General features: G+C 53.3%; 1 protein-coding gene across 1 annotated transcript in view; it reads left to right on the top strand.

Moving 5' to 3' along the window:
• KAZN (kazrin, periplakin interacting protein) overlaps positions 1–27,557 on the top strand; it is a 1,070,250-nt gene that overhangs the window by 1,029,046 nt on the left and 13,647 nt on the right. The window contains 6 exon segments of the mRNA XM_019461891.2: positions 9,572–9,693; positions 9,695–9,778; positions 10,287–10,405; positions 18,879–19,110; positions 20,420–20,521; positions 21,056–21,222. Of these exon segments, the coding sequence (XP_019317436.2) occupies positions 9,572–9,693; positions 9,695–9,778; positions 10,287–10,405; positions 18,879–19,110; positions 20,420–20,521; positions 21,056–21,222 (826 nt within the window).

Below are 27,557 nucleotides of genomic sequence, written 5' to 3'. Positions count from 1 at the left end.
TACCCGGGAAGTGAGTACAGTACAGAGCAGGTGAAGCCTTGCCCAGTCCAGGAAATCGATTCCCTGCCTCTTGGGAAAATTCCCCAAGGGGCTGGCGGGAAGTGGTGACGGGGGGGGGGGGGGGGGAGGAGGGAAGATGTCCTCTGAGGTTGGGGACAGGGGTCTTGTCGCCCCAGGGGACAGACACAGTGAGCACAAGCTTAGGGCCTTTGCCAGGCACCAAAAAGGAGGGGAAAGGGAAATATGTGAGGTTTTCTCTGAACGCATCAAACGGTTATCGCTGGTAAGGGCTGAACTCTGTCTGACTTGTATGTGTGCTTTGTGGTTCTGTGGATTTTCTTTCTTATTTTTTTAATGTTTATTTATTTTTGAGAGAGAGAGAGAGACAGAGAATGAGCAGGGGAGGGTCAGAGAGAGGGAGACAGAATCCAAAGGAGGCGCCAAGCTCTGAGCTGTCAGCTGAGCCCAACGCAGGGCTCGAACTCACACCTTGAGATCATGACCTGAGCCGAAGTCGGATGCTTAACCGATAGAGCCAGGTGCCCCGGTCTTGTGGATTTTAAAGGACATGGGGGGAGGGAGTGCCGTCAGCTTTTGAGCTCAGGGCCTCCAAGCACCCGCTGGGCACTGGGGTCAGGGTGTTGTGGGCGGGTGGCGAGCCCACCGGGGTCCCGCCGTCACCCCAGCAGCTACACGATCAGTGACTCGATGCCGTGTGAACCTGTGTTGTCGGTCTGGCACTCCAGGGTCTGTCTTTTGCACATCTTTCACAGGGGCTGTGACTGCGGGCTCCAGCAAAGCATCTCCATGCAATGCAGCGGCTGTTATCAGGCCATAAAATGTTACTTTCTCATATTATAATGCAGAATTTTAAAAATGAGAATTCAGCTTCTGGCTGGATAAGTGCTGACAGGGGGCTCCCTGCCACTGCCCAAGGGCAGGGAGTTTTGACCTTACTTGGCTGGCAGAGCAGGGTGGGTCTGAGAACAGAGGGGCCCCGGGGCGGAAGGATGGGGGCGCCCGGAGCAGCCACACTGTGTGCTCACTGGCATCTAGGGTGTGGAGGCCAGGTATGCCCCTAACCATCCTCCCCGGCGCAGGACAGCCCCCACGACAAAGAATGAGCCAGTCCCAGATGTCATTCAGCAGCGCTGATGTCGAGAGGCTGAGAAACAGGAATGAGACCATATGGTGTGTTCAAGAAGCTGCAAGCAGCTTGATGTGGCCGAAAGGAGGTGGGACGAAGAGGAGCCTGGAGGGAGAGGCCTCCCTCCCTCCTTACCTCTCATCCTGCCTGCTTTCTTTTAACCAGCGTCTCTAGAGCACCTTCTGTCCAGGCAGTAGAGGGCAGGATCCGGCTCATACAGGCTCACAAACAGATTTCCTCGCTCACATCCAGCGACCTCTTGCTGGTCAGTGAAATCGGCCACGGTGGGTGAATCTACACCACAGAGATCGACAGAGATTGAGCCCTTGCTGAGGGCCAGAGATACCGAGGGAGCAAAAGCAGGCCCCGCCCCCTTCCTTCCGGGGTTGCCATTCACCAAGTAATCCCCTGACCGTTCGTTAATTTCAGCCGAGAGAAGCGCAGGCAGGAAGAGCCCCTGGGTTCCTGAGAGCCCCGCGAGCACACGCACCTGGAGCGGAGGCGTGCTGGTGACCGGCCTCCCCCAGGTGACCTGAGAAGGGGTCCCTGGAAGAGGCAACATTTCACTAGAGCCTGAAGGCTTCATAAGAATGTTTACCAAGCAGATAAGCCAGCGGCCGGGAGGGCCTTTCAGGCAGAGAGAAGCAGGTGCAATGGATTCGAGGTGGGGGAGGGGATCAGGAGTGCTGGAAAAGTGCCAGAAGCCCAGGGTGCCAGAGAGGGGGTGAGGGACAGAGGAGAAGCCAGCCAAGGGCTGAGTCGCAGAGAGTCTTGTCATGTAAGGAGTCTGGGCTTCATCCAGGGAACCGGTGATGGATGTTGAGCAGAAGAGGTCCCTGGGAAGATTCAAATTAAAACAAAAACACCGACTGTCCTTTTCCCATAACTTGGGCTTCTGCCGATGGCATTAAGCATCACCGTGAACCAGACTTGGGTGGTAAAGAGGTGGAGAGACCTGACCTCTGACCTGGGAACTCCCTTTGTGGCAAAGGCAGACGGACAGACCCGCCCACCAGCGGTGCCCACAGAACGTGAAGAGCGCTGGGTGGACAGTGCCCTCGGCCAAGAGGGACGTCCTCTCGGGGCCGCGCGGAGCAAGACGGACCGGGGACCCTCCCTCCACAGAACCACTAAAGCTAAAATAGAGCATACTTCCTCATGTATCTCCGACATCACCAAAAGTTAGGGATATCCCCAAGTTGCCCCTATCCAAAACTAAGAAGCTGTGAGCTAATCCCAGAACGAGGAGCAGTGAGTGATAACTCAGTGTGGAAACCGGGGTCTGTCCTGGGAACAGATGCTGATGTCAGGACTGTGTACCGGGAAGTCCGTGTCAGGGCGTGGCACAGCGAAGGAACAGAGTCTGTGGTCCCTCGTCCTCCCAGGTCCCTCTAACAGGAACGAAGTGGTCCCTGCTGCCAGGTATCATCCCCATTCCCTATCTCCTCCTACGCCGGCAAATCCTCTCTGGAGGACAGCACCTGCTATTTAGACCCTAGAGATTCCCAGAAGATCAAACCTGAGTTCAGCACGCATGCAAATCCACAGAAAAACACAACCAATCTAGAGCCTCCACGGTCTTTTCAGATACAGGAATTACCAATACCAAATATAAGCTAACACGTAGGTCGTTCTTTAAAAAAAAAAATTAAGATGAGGGGCACCTGGGGGGCTCAAGTGGTTAAGCATCCAACTCTAGAGATCAGCTCAGGTCATGATCTCACAGTTCATGGGATCGAGCCCCACGCCAGGCTCAGAGCCCAGCACGGAGCCTGGTTAGGATTCTCCCTCTTCCTCTCTCTGTTTCTCTTCCCCCGCCCCCTCAAAATAAATAAATAAACATAAAATTTTTTTTAAATTTAAGATGAAACCATAACATGAGTAATCAACAAAAGACCATCTAAACAGACCAGGAATACATAGTAACATTAAAAAAAATAAAATCTGGGGTGCCTGGGTGGCTCAGTCAGTTAAGCGTCTGACTCTTGACTTCGGCTCGGGTCATGATCTCACGGTTCGTGGGTTCGAGCCCCACACCAGGCTCTGCAGTTGGCAGTGATGAACCCTTCCTGCCCCTCCTCTGCTCGTGCTCTCTCTCAAAATAAGTAAAGCTTAAAAAAAAAAAAACAAAACAAAACAAAAAAAACTTAAAAAAATAAATACATAAAATCCAAGGCTGGATTAACCAGCAGTGTAAATATCCGAAGAGAGGATTTTAAAAATGGAAAACAGGTGTAAGGAAATTACCCAGAATGCAATGCTGGAAATGCTGCATTCTGGGAAACCGTGGGGAGAAATTAGAGTTTTCTGGTCCCCCACAATAGCCGCTAGCCACACATGGCAACATAAACCTGTATTTGAATTAAAATTAAATAACAACTTAAGCTCAGTTCCTCAGCTGCACCAGCCACATTCTGAGTGCCCGCAGTCATATGTGGCTAACAGCTGTCACATTGGACAATGCAGATTATCCAACATTTCCACCATCGCAGAAAATTCTGTTGGACAGCACTAGGTTACACGAGAGGGAAGACAGAATTAGAAAGCCCAGTCCCAGCAGGAGAGCAAATGGAGAGAATGGAGAAGAGGTAAAATTTTAAGAGAGAATGCTCGAGAATATTCCAAACGTGAACGCACAGATACCAGAAGCACAATTTACATCATTCGGAATAAGAAGACATCCACATCTAGCCACATCGTAATGAAACTGCAGGACCACAAAGGCAAAGACGCAATCTTAAAAGTAGATAACAAAAAGAACAATTTTACTGGCGACAGCTGCCTTCTCTTTAGCAAAAAGGAAGACAGAAGACCGTGGAGCCATGTATTCAAGGTGCCAGAAGCAAATGATCGTCAACCTAAAACTGTGTGGCCAGCAAAGCTCTCTGAAGGACAAGGGGGAAATAGAGGCTTTTTCCCCCCACATAAACAAAAGTTGTAAGAGCTTACCACCAAATACTCCCAGAGGAAATTTTAAATCGCGTCCTTCAGGAATGAGAAAAATTACCTTAGAAGTAAGGTCTGAGACACAGGAAGTGATGAACCATGTAGGGAAATTATTTCAGGTCAATATGATCAGCAGAAAATAACCATGATGATAATGTCTAAAATTATGGGGCTTTTTCAAAGGACAGAATTAAAATAATCGACAGGGTAGGTTATAAGTCAGAAAGAGTGATCAGAATGTTTTAAGTAACTTATAATTGGGGACAGAGCATTAAGATCCGCTCTACCCTAGGTTTCAAGTTAAATACGCGTAAGTTTTCAAGGGAAACCATTAAAGAGTGGTTCTAGAATTCAGCACACATCAGAATCACCTGGGCGGGGGAGGGGCTTGTTAAAATGCGGATTATTTGGCCCAACATTCAGACCTTCTGCTCCAGGAACTTGGGGGGGGGGGGGCAGTCCTAGAATCTGCACGGCTAACAAGTCCCCACGTGCTGCTGATGCAGCTGGCACAGGGACCCCACTTTGAGAACCACTGAACCAAAAACGGAGAAACAGGACGCTTCACTTCCAAACCAACAGAAGGGGGGAAATACGGTGAGAAAACAAACAAAACCTTCCATCTAATCCAGCTCTGTCCAGCAAAAATACCATGAGTCCCACATGTAGTTTTAGACTCTAGTAGACACATGAAAAAGTAAAAAGAAACAGGTGAGATGAATTTTAATAATATCCGATTTAACCCAATACGCCCCAAATATTAGCATTTCAACATGTGATCAATATAAAGATTATTGGGATTACTTCTTCTTTCTTTGGACAAAGTCTTCAAAACTCAGTATTTTATACCGTAGACACTTCTCAATGTGGACAAGCCGCATTACAGGTGCTCGATAGCCACGTGTGGCTTGTACCTACCATACTGGACAGAGCCAGTGTAGACCGTTTGTGACATGAACTTGCAGAGGACGGAGGCCCCCACGCAGCCCCTGAGCACCCACTGAATGCCAGACACTGAGCTGAGCACTTTGTGTGGATGGTACATCCCCTCACTAATTCCCACTTAGGCCTGTGAGATTAGACATTATTATCATCCCATTTCACAGATGGTAAAAGCGAGGCTGAGAACATTCAAAACACTCTCCCAGATCATCTGGCTGGTAAGCAGAAGAGCCGGCACTTAAACCCAGGTCTCTTGTATTTCAGTGCCAGCCTCAGAACCTCAAGTTTTCCGTAAAGGATTTTCTGTAACAGGCCAGATAGTAAATACCTTGGGCTTATTTGGACCAGCCGATCCATCAGGTGGGAGAAGGTAGAACCTCTTCTGCCAGAGCCACCACAGTCCCCTCCCCCACCGTGTGCCAAAGGACCCAGACTGCCTCTTGGCGACACCTCCTCTCAAGACTCTGCCAGGGGCTCGGCCAGCCTCTCGAACTCACCAACTGTAAACGTGAGTTATGCCCACTCTCAGGCTGAGACAGAGGGGAAATAAAATCCAAGATTGATGGAATCCTGAACATAAAATCTGGCATCCTGCTGCCTGCATTTTGGAAAGTACCCTTAATTAATGGTTTATGACCCCAAAGACGCCTCCCCCCTCAGCCCTTCTGCAGCGTCGCCTTGGAGCTCCGTCCTGAGTGCTGGGGGTGGAGGAGTTTGCGGGGAGGACGTGGCGGCCGGGGGGCGGGGGTGGGGGGGCGCCGATAGCTGTTCTCAAAAACCAGAATGTGTGGTTTGCTCGTATGAGCCCAGCTCAGCCTCTGACATTCCTCGAGCCTGGACGCCATAAGTAATGGGAGTTGAAGAGCCAGCTCTCGTCACAGGCCCGGGGCCCCCTAACCACAGAATGACCCGCACACGGTCACACGCTTGGGAAAACACGCACGCGCGGGGCGGGGGGGGGGGGTTGCTTTTCCTCTTTGCCCACTTACCTGAGGCTCCCTCTCCACCCTCCGCTCACTCTCTCCTTCCTGTTTACCTGTGTCCTTGTTGTTGCTCTCAGTCTCTCTCCTCTCACTTTCTCCATTGCCTATCTTCTCCTTCCTTCCTCTTTCCTGTGCCTCCTTTGTCGCCTTTATCTGGGGAGGCCCAGCCACACACCGCCCACCCCTCGCCTCGCGGGGAGCCCCACCCTCCCACCTGGACCAGGCCAGGGTCCAGCTGGGACGATGCGTTTCAGCTGGGCTCGACACCAAGCGGGACCCCTGTAAGCACCTGAGCCGAACTCAAGCCACGTTTCACCCCAGGAAGGCAGTCCTCAGGGAGGGGCCCTTTATTCCCAACAATAACCACCTTCTACCCGGTGCCCACGATAGCTTCGCGTTCAGAATTTATCATAGTCATTAACCTGGGAGGTAGAGAGTATTGTTTTTATTCCCATTTTATAGACGGGAAAACTGAGACTTGAAGAGGTGAAGAAATTTGCCCACAGCCAGGGTCTATTCAACCCTGAAGCCTGGTCTCTTTCCACAGGCCCGGTCCAAACGGACAACACGGGCGGTGTCTCGGAATTTCAGGTAACCAGATGTGGTGACGTTCGTCTCTCATCTTCCCAGAAGCACGTAACAGAGGCAGGACCCAGCCACAGGAACACAGGAGCTTTCAGCTCTCCAGCCCAGGGAGGGCACCCTGTTTGGGTGCCACTGATAGGACCCAATCAGAAAGACTTCCCTGCAAAAGCCAAACCTGTCCTTGGGAGCCGGGGACCAGCAAGAGGGACACCGAGGCTGGGAAAAGGCAGCTCTGTCACCAGGCAGAAACTTGGGGGCCCCCAGGCAGGGCTGCAGAGGAAGCTGCTGCTTCCGCATTCCCGGGCGTCATGGCAACATGTGCTGGGACTGGGGACCCAGCCCAGGAGAGGAGGCAGGTGGCAGGGAACAGTATCATGCCAACCTTACAGAGATAGAAACTGAGGCACGAAGCAGCATATCTGCCCACCCTGAATTAGGTCACTCCGCCCAAGTGCCCTGCAGAACCAGGAGTGACATCTTCCTGGCCGGCAGCTGTGGGCTCCCAAGGGTCCCTGGCTGGGCAGTTCGAGGCCCCCGGTGTTAGAGAAGTTTCCGCAGAGCTGGATGCATGCGTGGCCACCAAAATTATGCAGCTGTTTCCAAAGAGTTTAAATGGCAGGGGCAGGGGAGGGGGTGAAGGAAAGCAGCCTCGTAACTTGAACAAGGTTTCTAGGCTGTGGTTTTCAAAACCACGTTATTCGCTGGGGTGGCTGGGTGGCTCAGTCGGTTAAGCGGCTCAGTCGGTTAAGCGTCCAACTTCAGCTCAGGTCACCATCTCGCGGTCCATGAGTTCGAGCCCCGTGTCGGGCTCTGGGCTGACGGCCCGGAGCCTGGAGCCTGCTTCCGATTCTGTGTCTCCCTCTCGCTCTGTCCCTCCCCCGTTCATGCTCTGTCTCTCTCTGTCTCAAAAATAAATAAACGTTAAAAAAAAATTAAAAAAACAAAACCACGTTATTCGTTATTCAAACATAATGCAGTCAATGCAGGACACGTGGAAAACAGGAAAGTATGCACACATGCAAATACTCTCGCACACTCACACGCACATACACACACTTATGCACCATTAACCCATCACCCCATTCCAGACAGACTTCTAACATTTATCCAACTAATATCTTATGTGTATAAATATACATATACACACACAATTATAGTTATATATTATATAGTCATATATATATATGTATCATTTTAAAAATACAGTGGTGGGGGGGCACCTGGGTGGCTCAGTCGGTTAAGCGTCCGACTTCAGCTCAGGTCACCATCTCACGTTGCGTGAGTTCGAGCCCCGCATCGGGCTCTGGGCTGATGGCTCAGAGCCTGGAGCCTGCTTCGGATTCTGTGTCTCCCTCTCTCTCTGCCCTTCCCCCGTTCATGCTCTGTCTCTCTCTGTCTCAAAAATAAACGTTAAAAAAAAAAAATACAGTGGTGGGGGTGGGCACCTGGGTGGCTCAATTGGTTGAGCGTCCGACTTCGGCTCAGGTCATGATCTCACGGTCCGTGAGTTCGAGCCCCACGCCGGGCTCTGTGCTGACAGCTCAGAGCCTGGAGTCTCCTTCAGATTCTGTGTCTCCCTCGCTCTCTGCCCCTCCCCCGCTCATGCTCCGTCTCTCCCTTTCTCTCCAAAATAAATAAACATTAAAAAAAAATAAACGTTAAAAAAAACACAGTGGGGATTAGGTTGTACCTGCTGTCTCGTGGGGTCTTTTTCACTCGGCAATGGATCATGAACATCTTCCCATGTCAAAACTATTCTCCAGTGATAGATTTCTTATCAATGACATATATTCCAATATAGGAAGGCAGCATCATTCGTTCAGATACACTCCCATCAATAACCACTTACAGTTTCCTATTTTTTTTTAATTATTCCAACTTGTGCATGTTCATTGTGGAACGCTGATGACACACAAAAGTGTGGAAGAGTAACCTCATCCTTCCTGGCACCCACGCTCAGTAACTGTAAACACCTGTGTGACTTCACACACATTGTTTTAACCCTGTGCCCGATTTGATGCATCAGCATTTTTTTTACATCGTTAACGGTAATTTATAATGCACCAGGCTTATTTTTTCTCATGCTTGTCATTTCTTGTGGTGTTGAGTTTGGGTGTTTATTTAACCCTGCTTTAGAGAAAGAGACTCTTTCCCCTCTCAGTAGAGTCTGTGTGAACTGAACTTGGCCTGTACATCAGGTGTTGTTGTGGCTGACCCTGGATCGAACAGGGCCGGGAAATGCTGGCAGGTAGACGTTTTTGTCTGGGGGGGGGGGGGGGGGGCTACTCCGGAAACAGGTTTTGGGGTGTTCAGGAAGGAGCTGAGGCTCCATTTATCCTAAGAAACCAAATCAGCCCATGGCCAACAGGTGACTGCCGTGATGTATACACCAGCGAAAAATGGGGAACAATTCGTGCCCATCGGCAGGAGGCAGGCGAGGTAAATTAGAATGTATCCTCTGATGGCTCCTGTGCAGTCAAAAGCTATGGCAGATCTCTGCTGAGACGGAAAGACATCCTCCGTGGCATGAATGAGAACAGCGTCTTACAAAACAGAGTGTCTGCGCGTGGGTCTGTGTGTTTGTAAGCGTGGGCATTTGTGTAACCCAAAGAATATTTAGCTAAGCACGAACAGCTGCTGTCTCTGGGGGGGGGGGGGGCGTGGGATTGGGGGCGATTTTCACTGTTTTATTTTCATTCTTTTCTGGATTAAGTTTTTGAAATTCTTTTGTGGGGTGGGGGGGGACAGATTACTTTTGTCATGGGGGAGGGGCAGCAAAACAAAACGAGAGCCGTTTTGATTTGGCCAAGAAGACGCGCACGAGGGGAAGCCATCCCTGCCCTCCTCCTGCACCCTGGGAGTGCAGACTCAGGGGGCAGCCGGCCCAGTCCCTGCCCCTCCCCCCACAGCGCCCCCCTCCCCCCCCCCGCCGCCCCCTCCCCAGCAAGCTTGCGCTTGTGTGTTGCAGACTCGGACAGCCAGTGCAGCCCCACGCGGCAGAGCCTCAGCCTGTCGGAGGGCGAGGAGCAGACGGACCGGCTGCAGCAGGTGGAACTGGTCCGGACCACCCCCATGTCCCACTGGAAGGCCGGGTACCGTCCAGGCCTGGCTGGAGGTGGTCATGGCCATGCCCATGTACGTCAAGGCGTGTGCAGAGAACGTCAAGAGTGGGAAGGTAGGGCACCTCCGGGACCCCGGTGGGAACGCCCCTCGCCCTCCCATGAGCCTTAGCGGTCCAAAGCTGGCCTGCTCCACCCACGCCACCGGCATCCCGTCCCCGGGCGAGGAGGAGCTGTGTTCTAGGAGCCGGGCCAGGGGCCCCAGTAAGCCATCGCGTCTCCCCTGGAAGGCACATAGAGAGCCCTCTGAGCCTAACCTTCCCGTACCTGGCTGGAGGGGAGGTGGAGACTGGCCTAGAGGGCGCTTTTGGCCAGGATGTGATTCCCACTTCCTGGAGCAGGGACAGGCCAAGTGCTCTGCCTGGACTGCAGAGGAGGATGGGCAGGGAGACGGGGTGGGGGAGGGGGTCCAACGGGGGGGGGGGGGCCAGCCTCATGCCCGCAGACCCCCCCCCCCCCCCCCCCCAGGCCTCGGCTGTGCAGCCAGCGGCAGGCCCCGGGAGCCTCGGGTGCCCACCCAAACCTCCCTCCTGGGCGCTCAGTCCTCACCTCCCGGGGGAGCAGGTGCTGCTGAGCCTGAGTGACGAGGACCTGGAGCTGGGCCTGGGCGTGTGCAGCTCCCTGCACCGGCGCAAGCTCCGGCTGGCCATCGAGGACTACCGCGACGCCGAGGCGGGCAGGAGGTGGGTCGGCATGCGCGGCTGCCCCGCCTGGGCGGGGCCTCCGGGGAGAGGGGAGAAAAGTCCACCCCGAGACCCCCAGATCACACAGTGGGGGGCGGGGACACGCAGTGTGGGCTGGGCCAGGGATGGGGGACGGTGTGGTAGACCGGCAAACGCCACTGGCCGGGGAGGGGGGCCGGGCTCACTCCAGTCCCGCTCTGGACCGGCCCTCCCCTTAGAAAGATGGAGATCCAGGGAATCGGGGAGGCCCCAGTGCCCTGGGATAGCCGCAGCTGCAGCCGGGAGGCCTCACACGCCCCCAGGACTCCTCTGTCTTCGAGGTCCGGCCCAAGCAGGCCTGGGAATTCGGCCAACACGTCAGCTCTGCCTCCTTCTACCTCAACCCCTGGGCCTACCATTCCGGAGGGAGGAAAGACGGCATAAGGCAGGGAGAAGCAGAACGGGACAGAGGAGAAATGGACGTGGCTTTTTTTTTTTTTAAAGTTTATTTGTTTACTTAGAGGAGACAGCATAAGTGGAGGGAGGCAGAGAGAGAGAGAGGGAGACGGAGAATCTCAAGCAGGCTCCACGCTGTCCGCACAGAGCCGGATGCCGGGCTGGAACTCCCCAAACTACGAGATCATGACCTGAGCTGAAACCGAGAGTCAGACGCTTAGCTGACAGAGCCCCCGGGGGGCCCCAGTGAAGGGCTTTATTGCAATCTCTGCGCACAGGATTGGGGCCGGCTGGGCGGGGGCTCCTTTAGCAAGCACACCTGGGAGTGGCCCCAGGTCCCTCCCCTCAGGTGTGCCCTGCTCCCCACGTGCACACCCCCCCCCCCCCCCATCTTTGTCCCTCCTCCTGACCTTTCGCCAGCGGGATTTGTTGTTGGGGAGCTCACTCACCAGGCAGCTCCCAGGAAACCAGGGCCGCCCCTCCCACCCCCCAATCCTCAGCGTGCGGAGGGGAACGTAGTGAATCTGACACTTTCTGTTTTGCATAATTATCTCCTTCACTGGTTTCCCCATCATTTTTGCGCAGTTAATTAATCAAACCTGGTGGTGTGTGCCATTATTTGCAGAAGCAGCTTTGCGGATTAACAAGCGAGGGGGGTTAGGGCCGGGGACTCGGGCTGCTTTGGAAGCAGGAAACCAAACGCCTGTGAGTCCTGGAGAGGGGCCCGTGGTGTGATTCCGGGGTGGAAGGAAGTACGTGTGAGATCTGATCAGAAACCCAGGTAGCAGCTCAAAGCAAGCGAAGCCAAAAGCCCCCGAGCTTGTCAGCAAGTCAGGACCCCCGGGCCAGGGCTGGGGGTGAAGGATGGGGGTGGGGGGAAAGCAGTACCTGCTGGGGGAGGGGAGCGGTGGGCACGAGCCTGCTTTCCTGGCGCTTCCCCTGCTGAGGGTCTCACAAGCACCTCACGCTCACCCACCCACTACTAACCAGTGCCTTCCCCCCCCCCCCCCAAATCCCCAGAAGCGCTCATCCTCTGCCACCCCAGCTGGAGACCCCTCCCGCGCCCTGGTCCGCTCCTGGTGTGGTCAGTAAGCACTGGCCATTGACAGGGCGGGGGCTGCCTGCTTCACCCGGCGAAAATGCCAGATCGCTGCCCAAGTCCCCCCAAAACGGGACCGACCCCTACGAACCTCTAGGAACCAAGATTCTACAGCACCTGGAGAGGGGGTGGCTGCAGGATGGGAGCAGAGTTTGAAAAATTCTGACGGCTGTGATCAGGACCGTTTCCCGAGGAGAACGCGTCCCAGAATTAGACACCCCCAGGGCCTCCCGCAGGAGGGAGGGTCTCATTCCCTGCGGAATTCTGGCGTGTCTCTAACTTGCAGGGACCTTGCTCTCTCTCTGGGACACGGTTTCTCCACCTGTGAAGCGAAGGGGGTTAAATTAGGACAGAGGTTCTTTCAACTTTTGGAGACCGGGGTCACTTTGAGAATCTGATAAAAACGGTTGACGCTTTCCCCACAAGAGATATTACAAAACTGCTTTAACTTCGTGTCCTGGGACCCTTCGGCTCCCTCACGAACCGTTTAGGGGCCCGTGAACTCTAGGGTAAGAACCCCAGTGAGCTCATCTTCAAGAACACCTCCTGTGTGGCTTCGGGCATGACGTTACCCTCTCTGGGGCTGGCTCCTCTTATCTCTAAAATACACCAGTCGCCTTATGGACACGATTTTATTTACCCATCACCACACCCGTGTGGGAGAGACATCCTTACCCCCATTTTAAAGACAGAGAAAGCGAGGCCCAGAGAAATCATGGGTGCAAAGTTACATTTCAAAATACCTAACTTTGAAGTCAATCCTCTTTCTGTTATCCTATGTTGCCTCAATGTTAAAAACATTGACCATCCCCACTACACTTATTTGTGGAACATGGAATGCGCCCCAGACCCTGTGCTAAGAGTTTTACGCTCTCTTGTCTCTTCCAGCCCTCACGACATCTGTGAGGCAAACACGATTAGCCCCATTTTACAGATGAGGAAACTGGGGCACCAGAGATGCAAGGTCTCCGAGCTAAAGGTGATAGAGCTAGAATGGCCTCGTGTTTACAGTGCTGAATAATGACCAAGATGATACCTAAATTCTGTGCCCAAACTCGGATTTCAGGGTCTAATCCAGACCCAGTTTGGGACGGGGGACAATGTTAAATTTTATAAAATATCTGAATTACTTTTAAAGTCATGCCGTTTTTGGGGCGCCTGGGTGGCTCAGTCGGTTAAGTGTCCGACTTCAGCTCAGGTCACGATCTCACGCTCCGTGAGTTCAAGCTCCGTGTCGGGCTCTGGGCTGATGGCCCGGAGCCTGGAGCCTGCTTCCGATTCTGTGTCTCCCTCTCTCTCTGCCCCTCCCCCGTTCATGCTCTGTCTCTCTCTGTCTCAAAAATAAATAAACATTAAAAAAATAAAAAATAAAAAAATAAAGTCATGCCGTTTTCAACTCGGGTGCTTACAATAGCTCAAACCAACAGCTGGGAAAGTGTTGCCAAGCTGAGGCCCCATGGGGACAACTTTAATGAAAAGGGAACTGCTTTTGAAGGGCAAGAGTGCATTAATTGTCAGCATGCAGATAGATATTGCTGACTGTAAATGGCTTCTCTCAAGTAGGTTCCCCCATGTGCCCCCCCCAACACACCAGCCCACGTCTTGTTGCTGAGCAAACCCTCGCTCAGGAGAGGAGGGCTTCTTGTCCCCATTAGGGCCAACCCTGGCCCCGTGGCATCTGATTAGGAAGGCTGGGAGCTCTAACTCCTGCACTGGGCAAGAGAGCCATGACAATGGCAGAGAGGCCTGGGAAGGGCCAGAAGAGGCTGGAGCCCTGCCCTGGGGGGGATGGGGGCTGGGGGGGGTGGTGGGAGGGGGTCTGCCTGGGACGTTTACTTCCTAGAAGGGCATGTGGGCCAGAAGTTTCCAGCTCATGGGGCGCCTGGGTGGCTTAGTCGGTTAAGCCTCTGGCTTCAGCTCAGGTCATGATCTCACGGTTCATGGGTTCAAACCCCATGTCGGGCTCTAGTGCTGACAGCTCAGAGCCTGGAGCCTGCTTCGGATTCTGTCTCCCTCTCTCTCTACCCCTTGCCCACTCGTGCTCTGTCTGTCTCTCTCAAAAATGAATAAACATGTAAAAAAAAAATTTAAACAAGAAGTCTGCAGTTCAGGAGCTCCGTCTGGGCAGCCTCCTGGTGAATAGGAGTCAATGCCCCACTCACCCAGCTTTGCTTTGTCTCCGATGCACTGGGTTATAGAAAAGAGGCTGTTGACCATGAACTCTGAGCCAGGTGGGGAGCCCGGGTGTTTGGAGAGAGGCCACACCCAGTCCCACCCTCCAGGAGCTGACGGTGTGGTGGGCCGCTGGCCAGATGAACAGCAGGGTGACAAGTGCAGGGACCAGGGACTCCCGGGGGGCTCTGGACACTGAGAGGGGCTCTGACCCAGCACTAGGGGCCGGGAAGGCTTCCGGGAGAGCGAAAGCACGGCGGAGTCCTGTGGGAGTCCAGCGTGGCGGTGGAGAACAGCCTGGAGACCAGGAGGCCCCGGCCTCGGAGAGCAGCCCCCAGTGGTCCTGGGGGGCTGAGGGGCAGGAGGAGGCAGAGCGAAGCTGGGAGCCCACCCTTCCAATTCTTGGCGGATCTTCCACTGAAAGCACCTGCTGGGTGTCGAGCACTAGATTGGCTCTTCAGCAGAGAACGTAGTCTCTGTGCTCAGAGCAGTTAATTCCTAAGGTTCCATGTGTAATTAGCACTTTGAAGGAAATACTCAGAGGCAGAGCAGCGGGCCAGGGAAGCGACTCTAGACAAAACGGGCAGAGAAAGCTGCCGCTGGGAGGTGAGTGAGCCGTGGGCAAGGCTGGAAAGAAATGGGCCCAGGGAAAGGCAGCTCCCCCACCCAATGGGGCCAGGAGCTCGGTGCATCTGGGTGCCCCCTGAGCCTGCGGCTGTCGTGGGAGAGGAGGCCACACCCTGCTGGGCGACACTAGTGACTCCTGATGTTATATCTGCAAAGGGAAGCCACCGTTTTCTTGTTCTGTTTCCTTGAGATCTACTCTTTGTTCCTTTCCCCCTTCTTTTACTGGCTTTTTATCAGTTAAATGTTCCTACCACTAGCTTACGAGCTACACTTCAGTTTCCTTTCAGTTGTTTCTCTGCAGTTTGTAATACACATGCTTCGCGTACCACTGTCTGTCTTCAAATAATATTATACAACTTTGCGTATAGTCGAAGGCGCTTTCTTCTCCTGCCTTTTGTGCTATTGTTTTCACAGGTTTTCATCTATGTGGATTATACGTTCTATAATACATCGTCACTGTATTTCTTTTAAAGTGTCCATTATTTTAGATTTGAGATTTGCAAGTGAGAAAAATGGTGACCCAGATATTTACCATTTCCAATCATTTTCCTTCTTAGAAAAATTTTTGTACTGTGCATATTTACCATCTTAGCCTTTTTTTTTTAATTTTTTTTTTAACGTTTACTTATTTTTGAGACAGAGAGAAACAGACATGAATGGGGGAGGGGCAGAGAGAGAGGGAGACACAGAATCGGAAGCAGGCTCCAGGCTCTGAGCCATCAGCCCAGAGCCCAACGCAGGGCTCGAACTCGCGGACCGCGAGATCGTGACCTGAGCCGAAGTCGGACGCTTAACCGACTGAGCCACCCAGGCGCCCCTAAATCTTAACCATTTTTAAGTGCACAGTTCAGTAGTGTAAAGAACATTCACGTTGCTGTGTGGCCATCACCACCATCCATGTCCAGGACTTTCCATCTTATGACACTGAAACTGTATGCTCACAAAAACACAATAAACACAAACTCCCTGCTCTCCCCTCCTCCCTGTATAATGGCAACCACACTTCTACTTTCTGCCTTTATGGTTTTGACTACTCTCAGTACCTCCTACAGTATTTGTCTTTCTGTGCCTGGCTTACATCACTTAGCGTCATGTCCTCAAGATTCATTACTGTGGTAGCGTGTGTGTCAGATTTTCCTTTCTTTTTAAAGCTGAATAATATGCCACTGTGCATATATATATATATATACTTATATATATAGCACGTTTTGCTTATCCATTCCTCTGTCGATGGACACTTCTAATGGAATTGCTGGATATGATAATTCTGTTTAATGTTTTTAAAATTTTTTTAATGTTTTATTTATTTTTGACAGAGAGAGACAGAGCATGAGCGGGGGGAGGGTCAGAGAAAGAGGGAGACACAGAATCCGAAGCAGGCTCCAGGCTCTGAGCCATCAGCACAGAGCCCGATGTGGGGCTCGAACTCACAGACCGTGAGATCATGACCTGAGCCGAAGTTGGATGCTCAACGGACTGAGCCACCCAGGCGCCCCATAATTCTCTTTAATTTTTTGAGGAACCACCATACTGTTGTCCACAGTGGCCACACCATTTTAGATCCTCACCAACAGCACACGAAGGTTCTGATTTCACCACATCCCCAACAACACTTGTTTTCTGGGGGGTTTTTTAGCCATCCTAATGGGTATGAAGTGGTATGTCATTGCAGAGAAATTTCCATCTCTCTAGTGATGAGTGATGGGCGTCTTTTTGTGTGTTTATTGGCTACTTGTAAGTCGTCTTTGGAGAAATGCCTATTCAAGTCATCTGCCCATTTCTGAATCTGGTGGGTTTTTTATTGTGACTTTTAGGAGTTCTCCTCTTTATTCTTTTGTGTGGGCCAAGTTGCCATACAGTTATTATTTTCTTTCCTTTTGAAGAAAGTCCGTCAACATTTCCTGCAGTTTATTCTTCTGATGATGAATTCTCCCAATTTTGTTTGTTTAAAAAAAGTCTTTGTTTCTCCCTCATCTATTAAATAAACATTAATTTTTTAGAGCAGTTTCAGTTTCACAGCAAAATTGGAAGGAAGGTACAGAGATTTCCCATGGACCCCCTGCTCCCACTCCTTCACAGCCTTCCCCATAATCCACATCTCCTGCCAGATGGAACATTTGCTACAGTTGATACACCAGCACTGACACATCATGATCGTCCAAAGTCCATAGCTTATGTTAGCGTTCACTCTTGGTGTTGTACATCCCGTGGGTTTGGACAAACATCTAATGATATGCATCCATCATTGCACTATCATGCTGAATAATTTCACTGCCCTAAAAAGTCCCCTGTGCTCCACTTATCCATCCCTCCCTGTTCCTAACCCCTGGTGACCACTACTACTCTTTTTACTGTCTCCGTAGTTTTGCCTTTTCCAGAATGACATAGGGTTGAAATCGTACAATATGTAGCCTCTTCAGATTGGCTTCTTTCACTTAGTGATGTGCACTTAAGGTTCCTCCACTGGAAGATTTTAAGCAAAGGAGGGACATGACCTGATTGATGGTTTTAAAAGACTGTCTGGCCACTGTGGGGAAAAGTGGATTAGAAGGGGTGGAGCAGGTGGTGGGGGGTGGGGGGCGGAAGTAAGGAAGCAATTGTTGAAATCTGTGCCAGAGGTGGTGGTAGATTGAACCCAGAAAAGGAGAAAAGGGGACAGACACACTGACCAGAGTGATTGATAGACCCGGCGGGGGAGGGAGGAGGAGGGCAAGTGAGGCCCGGGAGCTGGGTGATGGTGGGCAACGGGGCAGAGCTGGGAAAGGGGACAGGGCATTTCATTTGGAGCCCATTAAATGTGAAATGCATGACAGGAAATGCTAGGAGGGCAGTTAGTGAGAAGCTGGGTCTCAGGAGACAGGAGAGGGGAGAGATGAGAATTTGGGAGTCCTCATTTACAGACGTATCCAGAGCCCTGGAAATGATGCCACCAGGGAACAGAGAGCACAGGGGAGAAGAAGGAAAGAAAGGGGCCACGAGATGAGGGGAGACGTGCCCATTACACGACAGCATCCATCCCGAGCACACCAGTCAGTAGCTGCTAAGCGCGTATTGGTGGAATGAAGGAAGGACAGCAAGGAGCCAGGCAGGAGCACCAGCAGGATGGGTGGTGTGGTCGGCCCTGGCTGCTGTCCTGGGGAAGGGACTGGGGAGGGCCCAGTTGGAGCAAGGAGACCAGCTGGAGGGCAGGGCGGGGAGGGGAGGATGCTGGTCCCAATCCCAGACCTGGGGAAGGGGGCGGTGTCTCCCCGTGGGCCCTCATTTCCCTATAACATCCTGATCCCTCTGTAGTGGACCCGCCCACCTGGCAGCCCCGGGGGGTCATTTCTCAAGTCCCTCGGTAGGCGGGCTGGGCTGTGCTAATTCCTTCTGTCCCGCTGCCACCGTGTGGCGATTAGGGGAATGACAGCCGGAAGCACCTCTTGGTCCGGAGCACGCACCTTTTTATCCGTTTGGGTCTTTGTTGTGCACCTACTATGTGTGCAGCACTGAGCTAGGTTCTGTGTGGGATACAGAGGATCTGAGGTCTAGCAGTGAGGTGAGAGGGCTTGGAATGGGCAAAACGGGGGTTTTAATTCTGATTTCAAGACACGCCACGGTGTGACTTTGAGGAGAGACGGCCCAGGCCATGGCTTTGCAGGCTTCAGGGCTTCGGTAGAGGGACATTCCCAGGGGACCGTGCCCAGGGACAGGCTGAAGATGCCGAGGGCTCCCAGAGGTGCTGCTTCCCACTGCACATGTCCCTGCTGCTCTGCCACTGTCCCTTCCCACTCAGCGTGTCTGAATGTGCTCTCTCCTCTTTTCCTGTCCCCTTTGTCTGCCTCTCTGTTGATCCTTTTTCTGCTCTTTGGGGGCTCGCTCTCTGTTTCTCTGTGTCTGTCTTTCTGTCTGTCTGTGTCTCCTCCCGCCCCCTGTGCCCACCTCTCTCCCCATCTCTGCTTTGTCTCTCTCTTCCTGTCTCTTCAATCCATCCCTTTTCCTGTCCGTCTCCCCGATTTCTTGGTCCCCCACACTCCCCCGCCCTGTTGTTTTCCCTCTTTCTTCGTCTCTGCCCATCTCTGCCCCGTTTCTTCCCGTCCCTCTGTTCCTGCCACCTGTCCCCCACCCATCCCTCTTTCTGGCCATGTCTTTCCTCACCAGCCTGTCCAAAGCCGCTGACCTGGACCATCACTGGGTGGCCAAGGCCTGGCTGAATGACATCGGCCTGTCCCAGTACTCTCAGGCCTTCCAAAACCACCTGGTCGACGGGCGGATGTTACACTCCCTGATGAAGCGGGACCTGGAAAAGCACCTGAATGTGTCCAAGAAGTTCCACCAGGTCAGCATCCTGCTGGGGATCGAGCTGCTGTACCAAGTGAACTTCAGCAGGGAGGTGAGGACCAGGGCAGGAGGTGGGGGCACCTCCCACAGCCCTTCTTCCCACACTGGTACCCACTGTCTGTCCATCCGACTACCTGCCCATCCCTCCATCCACACACATCCATCGCCCCTTCCTCGCTCCCTCCCTCTTCCAACAACTGCTTATTGGGCATCATCAGGCCCGGTGCCCAATTCAGAGGAAGTGGGGAACCCTCATCCAAGAGCTCACTGCTGATCAGGGAGAACCACATAGAAGCTGGAGCCACAATACCATGGAAAGTTGCCCCGGTGAGGAAAGCCCGGGGCTTTGTGAAAATCCAAAGGAGTCGCTTCCAGAGGAATCAGGGAGGGCGTCCCAGAGAGAGTGACAGCTGAGCTGAGGCCTTGAACAGGGAGGCCAGGTAGGCAACCGGACAGCAGGGGGGAGAGTTAGAGTTTGGACTCTGAGCGCCCCCTTGATTCGGAGCCCTGCCAAGCCAGACGGCACGGGACATGCACCTCAGCTCCCCGGGGACCAAATATCCCTGAGGGAGGGGCCCTCGGCCGCGGAGTGGAATCAGTCCAGATGGTTTCCTTTTCTTCGAGTGTGACGTCAGAGCACAAGAGCTGGGGGTCAGGAGGAGAGGCATAGAAAAGGGCGCCGTCCAGCTCTCCAGCCCTTGGCGCACGCCCAGCACAGGACCCGAGGCACAGGCCCCGGGCCCCCGGGAGCCCCAGGCTGGTGAAGGAGGTGGATGTGCAGGAAGATCGTGAGAGTCAAGGGTGGAAAAGGGCTTGGTGCACTGGGGCTGGTCAGGGCAAGTTGGAGAAAGCCATCGGCTGGCGGGGGGGGCAGAAATCCATGTGTCCACCACGAGCCCAGGAGTCCTTGTCTGGGAGCCAGTCCCCCCAAGGGGGCTTGCGAAAGGGGACCAGGCTGATCCCTCTACAGGCCGCCGTGGGTGACGTTTTGTGCCTGGGTGACACTTACTGCCCCCAGGGGCTGGGTGGACCCACAAGAGACCTAGCCCCTCATGGAAGGGCCACATTGTTGGGCACCCACTCTGTGTCAGGAGAGCGGCGGACAGGGACGCACAAACCAGGCAGCCTCTGGGGGTCTCACCCAGCCCTCCACCCCAGAAGCAGGCTTCTCCCCATTTCCCAGGATGAACGGCCAAGCCCCAGCCTGACGTGGCCAGAGAAGCTGGGGCTCGCCGGCCAGAACTCCCCCCTGTACTGGCATACCAGGGTCCCCCCAACACGGCCGACACTCGCTCCTTGTCATCTCTGTGTAGCCCCCCGCCCCCGACACACCAGCTGACCCGCTGTCTTCCCCCCACAAGGCCCTCCAGGAGCGCCGCGCCCGCTGCGAGACCCAGAACATAGACCCCGTGGTCTGGACCAACCAACGGGTGCTCAAGTGGGTGCGGGACATCGACCTGAAGGTGAGAGGTGGTGATGGGCTGGGGGCGACTCGCAGGCACGTGCCAATCCCATGCACGTTTTGTGCCCATTTTGTGGGAGTGGGGTGTCCGCCCAGGCTGGTGAGAGTGCCTGCCTCCTGTCGCTCAAGAGGAGGGAGCGCTCACCCTGCCCCCGCAGCGGGACCCCCATTAATGATGCCTTTCTCATAGCAGGAGTGGAGAGGCTGGGCTGTCCCCTGAAGCCTGGGTCGGGTTGGATCTGGGTTTCTCTTCTCACTGGACAAGTATTTATGGGCTGCCTGCCAAGGTCTGGGGATATGTCAGTGACAAAATAGTCTTGGTGACCGTCCTCATGGCCGTAAAGGAGTGAGGAGATCCCCCTTGGGCTTAAACTGGCCGGTCCCCAGGGGGACAAGCCTTTGCTGTGGGGGACATGTCCCCACTTGCAGCTGAGGGCACCTCAAGCCGGCAGGGCAGCCTCAGGACAACAGGGTGGCCCCCTCAGACTAGCAGGGCAGGCCCCCAAGGCTGACCAGCCCTGTGCCTCGCCCTCAGGAGTACGCAGACAACCTGACCAACAGCGGCATCCACGGTGCTGTGTTGGTGCTGGAGCCCACGTTCAACGCCGAGGCCATGGCCACTGCCCTGGGCATCCCCAGCGGGAAGCACATCCTTCGGAGACACCTGGCAGAGGAAATGAGTGCCGTCTTCCACCCAGCCAAGTGAGTGTGGGCTGCTGGCTCCCGCTCTGGGGCTCGAGGAGATGACCCTGACTTCCCCACAGCCCCCTCACTTCCCGCACCCCCTTCTCCCCTACCACACGGAGGCCTCCTTTTACACAGAGGAAACTGGGGCTCCGAGAAGCAAGGTGCTTTAGCGTGAAGGTCACAGAGGAGGGGTCAGGTCTTGAATGAAGTGTGCGGTGAAATCCCCAAACTCCCCCGGCATTTAGGGAAGGGAAAGTGAGTAGCACAGGTGTAAGGAAAGACCCTGCGAGGGTGGGGTGTGGGCTGGGGAGGACTCGCACCGGCCGGAGAGGTCAAGGTGGCCGCTCGGGCAGGGAGAGCTGTGGAGACGGAGGTTTGGAGGCGGCGATCGAGCAGACTGATGGTGCTGATGGTCCCGGGGGGCAGGCTGTGTCAGCCCACCTACCCCAGCCTCCTCAGCTAAAAGTGGCCAGAGAAGAAGCACCTGGACAGATGACCCAGACCCCCTCCCAGTGGATTCTGTCCACAAAATAATTACCGTTAGGCTAAGGTTTATTGGACACTTGCTATGGGTACTGATTTCATCCTCGTGACAACACCAAGAAGTCAGTGTCACCAACCCTCCTTTGAAAATGGAGAAACTTGGGGCGCCTGAGTGGCTCAGCTGGTTGAACGTACGACTTCGGCTCAGGTCATGATCTCACAGCCAGTGAGTTCGAGCCCCGCGTCGGGCTCTGTGCTGACAGCTCGGAGCCTGGAGCCTGTTTCAGATTCTGTGTCTCCCTCTCTCTGACCCTCCCCCGTTCATACTCTGTCTCTCTCTCTCTGTCTCAAAAATAAATAAACGTTAAAAAAAATTTTTTTTTAAATAAATAAATAAATGGAGAAACTTGTTCGAAGGGGCCAAGGTCCCTGCCCCAGGTCACACAGCTAGAAAGTAGCAGAGCCCAGATTTGCCCTTTGTTCTATTAATATGGCATATTACATCGACTGATTTCCATACGTTGGAAACCTTGCATTCCTAGGATAAATCCCACTTGGTCGTGGTGTATATTCCTCTTCATATGTTGCTGGACGAAGTTTGCTAGCATTTGCATGAGGATTTTTGCATCTATATTTATATATTTTTTAATTTTTTAAGTTTATTTATTTATTTTTGAGAGAGAGCACGCACAAGTGGGAGAGGGGCAGAGAGGGAGGGAGACACAGAATCTGAAGCAGGCTCCAGGCTCCGAGCTGTCAGCACAGAGACTGACATGGGGCTCGAACTCACGAACCATGAGATCATGACCTGAGCTGAAGTCAGGTGTTCAACCAACTGACTCACCCAAGCACCCCATGCATCTATATTTATAAAGGATGTTGGTCTATAGTTTTTTTTTCTTGTGATATTTTTGTCTGGTTTTGGTATCAGAGTAATACTGGTCTCGTAGGTTAAATTGGGAAGTATTCTCTCCCCTCCTATTTTTTTTTTGGAAGAGTTTGTGAAGGATTGGTTTTCATTATTCCTTAAACATTTAGTAGAATTCACTGATGAAGCCTCATGGTCCCGGACTGTTCTTCAGGGAATTTTTTTCCCCTACTTCAATTGTCTTTGTTACAAACCTATTCAGAATTTCTATTTCTTCTTGAATCAGTTTCAGTAGCTTATATCTTTCTAGAAATTTGTCCGTTTTGCCGAGGTTAGCTAATTCGTTGGCATGTAACTGATTATATAATCACTTCCTGATAGCCTCTCCTATTTCTGTAAAGTTGGTAGTAATGTCCCCTCTCTCATTCCTGGTTTTAGTCATTTAAGTCTTTACTCTTTGATTATCGGTGAGTCTAGCTAAGGCTGTGTCCGTTTTGCTGACTGAGCTCAGATTTGAATCGGAGGCTCTCGAGTCAGAACCCCGAGTGCTGAACCCCCAAACCACATGAAGCCTCAAGAAGCAGCTGGAACACACCCTGTGTTTTGCAGGTGGAGACACTGAGGCTTAGGGGGTGGGGGGAGTTGTGTATCAGTGGCGACAATCCAGAAGTCCCGAGTTGCCCTTCCCCATCAGCAGGCTAATACCTAAGTGTTTCTCAAAGCGTGGTCCATGGACTCCTGCAGCAGAATCATCGGTGCCCTTGTGAAATGCAGATCCCCTGGCCCTCACCCGGATCTGCAGGACCCTTATCTGCTGGTAGAGCCCAGGAATGTACATTCTGAGCATTTTGAGGTAGTTCTATGGAGACCAACGTTTGACGAGGACCCTATTCCATGAGCCGTACATCAACAGGTGCAGGAAAAAGGCTTTTCTCCTAAGAATTGTCCCCTTCCCTGACCTCCCTTCTGGAGCACCGTGATCTGTAATGGCCTTACTACATTCTGAGCCCTGGAGGGGCAGCACTAGCTAAACATTAGCAGGCACTCATGTGTCTGCTTAAACCCTTGAGCGCTCCTGAGCTAACAGGTGCATTACAAGGACTGTCCAGGATTTGTGGCTGAGCACTGGGGACGTTTCTGGTGGGGAGCAAATAGGGTGGGTTCTTATGCTGTGGACAGGCCAAAGACTCCTTTAAGAACGAGGTGAAAGTGGGGCACCTGGGTGGCTCAGTCGGTTAGGCATCTGACTTCAGCTCACGGTTCATGGGTTCGAGCCCCGCGTCGGGCCCTGTGCTGACAGCTCAGAGCCTGGAGCCCGCTTTGGATTCTGTGCCTCCCTCTCTCTGCCCCTCCCCTGCTCACGCTCTGTCTCTCTCCCTCAAAAATAAAATGAACATTAAAAAATTTAAGAATAAGAGGAAAGCAATCCTTCCTGATATCAGGATAAGGAAGAGGAAAGTGGACTCTTCTCATCTTACAGGCAAGGAGTCAGAGCTGGTCAGCCAGGGCACCGAGACGCTCCGCCAGCCCAGACCCCAGGCCCACCTCCCTGCTGTCACCTCTGCACCATGCTGCTTCCTTCTGTGTGTCCATCCATGGCCCGTGCATCGGGTCTTGGTGTGGCATTTGAGACCCCTTTGCTGAGAACCTGCCACAGCCCAGGGGAAGAGATTTCAGTCAGCTTAGGGGAAACAGAACTTCATGAGTTCCTAAGAAATTCTGGAGACCACCCCCCGTTGGTACAAGTGTCCCCAGCTAGGCAGAACACCAGTGGAGACGGTGACCCCCAGGCATGTGGTGAGATGCGTGGGAGGGTCGGATGGGTTTATATTAACCAAGATCCTCGGGCTTTGCCCCAGGACATCTCAGCGGTGGCCCAAGCAGTGAAACTGCCCTGCCCATTGCCCTCTTGCTCCCTGTCCTTCTGTTGCTGACTTTAGCTTTCCAGAGAGAGGGGGCAGGGCAGGTGGTGCTGGTCCTTTGGGGTGAGCCCTTCCAGAATACTCTGATGGGGTGGAAGGATTCAGATGGAGAACCATCCCTGACCATTGAATAGATACCAAGGGCTAACCCGAGACTCCATCCCGGATGGAATCCAAGGCTTGGGGGGACCAGGTGACGGTTGTGGGAATAACACTTCGCAATTTGACTTGCAAATTATCACCAGCAAAGTTCTGTCTCATTTCTTATTTCATCTGATCCTCGTCCCTAAGAAGGAAGCTGGATGGGAAGGGATCATTGTCCCATTTTTTAAAGTTCATTTTTATTTATTTTGAGAGAGAGAGATAGAGAGCAAGCAGGGGAGGGGCAGAGAGAACAGGAGACAGAATCCCAAGCAGGCTCTGCGCTCTCAGCGCAGAGCGCGACTCGGGGCTCAATCTCACAAACCGCAAGATAGTGACCTGAGCTGAAATCAAGAGTTGGACGCTTAAGCAACTGCGCCACCCAGGCGCCCCAGATCATTGCCCCATCGTATGGGTGAGAAAACTAGCTTCAGAGAAATGCAGTGGCTCCCTAAGAGTAGCCAGTGGCCATGCCAGTGTCTCCCTAGGACCCAATGGCTTTCCACCACGCTGGCAAGTTTACGGGGGTGCTGATGAGCACCTGCTCCCACTCCCCAGTAGACCCTGAGGCCCTGTGACCTCTTAAAGAGGAGAGGGGGCAGGCCGCTCAGAGCACATCAGGAGGCTGCAGTCACCCCATACTGTGGCCCAGGGCCACGGAGTCAGGGAACATTAGCATCCACACCTGACCCCGGGAGAGGCACGTTCCCGGCGTTACTAAGTCCCAACATGACATTGCCTTCTCCCGCCTCCTCCTGTCTCTGTGACAAGACACACACCCAGACGAGCAGTGTCTCGCATCCTCTCGCGGCACCTGCCCCGACACGCGCCTCCTGCTTCTCCTGATAAACCCCCGTCCAGCACCAACTCTGTGTCAGTCCTCTGTGAGTTCCAGATCCGGAGGAATAAACCAGGGGACAAAAAGGATGCAGGGAGTAGCCGTGGTGTTCCAAAGGCATTCGCTGCAGCCCCAGAGCAGCCAAATGGAAAGTCTGCATGGAAATAGGGGACTGTCCCCAGCGTCGGCCTGGAGGATGATACAGCCCATCACTAACATAGAGTCAGGGACAGGGATGGGTCCTTCCAGAATGCCCACTTATATTCTGCTTGGATATGAGGTCAGAGATGGAGTTCTCTGTATTTTTGTTTAATGTTTATTTATTTTGAGAGAGAGAGAGAGAGAGCGTGAGCAGGAGAGGGCCAGAGAAGGAGGGAGAGGGAGAATCCTAGGCAGGCTCCATGCTGAGAGCCTGACGCGGGGCTCGAACTCACAAACTGTGAGATCACGACCTGAGCCAAAATCAAGAGTCTGTTGCTTAACCAACTGAGCCACCCAGGGGCCCCCAGAGTGTCCCCTAGATCTCTGAAGCAGCAGACAAACTTTGTATCTTCTTACTCATTCCCGTTCTATGGCCTCATGACCCACAGTCCAGAGGTTGCCATTTTGTTTCCAAAAATGGAAGAATCGGCCAACATCTCCCTCTCCTCCTCCCTTCTCCTTCCCTCCTGCAGAGGCAGCTATAGGGTGCGGTCATCAAACTGCCACAGCCACTGGCTGCCCTCTGCCACGGGCCCGGCTCAGGGCCTAGCATTTGATAGCTACCAGGAGACACATACTAGGAGCCCCATTTCACAGATGAGGAAACTGAGGTACAAGAGGGTTACCTATCTTGCCTGGACCCATCACCTGATAAACAGTGGAGCTGGGATTTAAACCATCATACGCTGCTTCTTCCCTGAAGCGTGAGCCGAATGACCAAACAACAGTGGGAGGTGTCAAGGCCCCTCCCTGAACCCCTCCCAGGGGGACTTTTGAGCCTTTGTCCCAGGGTATAAATGCCCAGGTTCAACTGCAATAATGGAGGTTAAGACCTGTCTCTCTCTCTCTCTCTCTCTCTCTCTCTCTCTCTCTCTCTCTCTCCCTCCCTCCCTCCCTCCCTCCCTCCCTCCCTCCCTCTCCTAAATGTGGTTCGGTACTGGTGGGAAAAACCCTTTCCCTGAGCCCCCCAGAATGCCCCCGACAATGAAAGACAATCTTCCTGATGGGTTTGTTCTTCAACCCACCCACCATCTTCTTTTAAAAAAAAAATTTTTTTTAATATTTACCTATTATTGAGAGACAGAGAGAGACAGAGCATGAGCATGGGAGGGGCAGAGACAGAGAGGGAGACACAGAATCTGAAACAGGCTCCAGGCTCTGAGCTGTCAGCACAGAGCCCGACGTGGGGCTCGAACTCACAGACTGCGAGATCATGACCTGAACCAAAGTCGGACGCTTAACCGACTGAGCCACCCAGGCGCCCCCCAAATCTCTGATTCTTGCAAGGACACCAGTCATATCGGACTGTGGACCACTCGAATGACCTCATTTTAACTTAATTACCTACCTCCACAAAGACTCCTCTCCAAACACGCTCACATTCTGAGGTAGGACTTCATAATTTTTTTTTAATGTTTACTTATTCTTGAGAGAGAGAGAGAGAAAGAGAGAGCATGAGCATGGGAGGGCCAGAGAGAGGGGGAGACACAGAATCCGAAGCAGGCTCCAGGCTCTGAGCTGTCGGCATGGAGCCCGATGTGGGGGTTGAACTCGTGAACTGCAAGATCATGACCTGAGCCGAAGTTGGACGCTTAACTGACTGAGCCGCCCAGGCGCCCCGAGAAGAGCTTTCACGCACCCCTCTCTGCAGAACACACAGCCCAGGTAATGTACCTGCTCAGAGGTCAGGCCAGGCCACTCCACTGGTGTGGAGCCCAGGGTCCTACGCTGTCCTCCAGGGTCCGGATCTTGATCCTAGAGGCTCAAGGTCAAGTTCTATCCCTGCCACCGAGGGTCTCGTGAATCCTCAGGTAAGGCCTGACTTCTACCTCTTCTCCAGGGGGAAGCCGAGGGCCCCGGCAGCTCTCCCAAGCTCAATCAACAGCTAGTGTCCCCA

Source organism: Panthera pardus, unplaced genomic scaffold (genome assembly GCF_024362965.1).
Source record: "Panthera pardus isolate Hobbes unplaced genomic scaffold, ASM2436296v1 HiC_scaffold_11, whole genome shotgun sequence".
In the NCBI taxonomy this organism is placed as follows: domain Eukaryota; kingdom Metazoa; phylum Chordata; class Mammalia; order Carnivora; family Felidae; genus Panthera; species Panthera pardus.
Note: the sequence above shows the minus strand (reverse complement) of the source record. Positions and strands in the feature narration are given on the sequence as shown.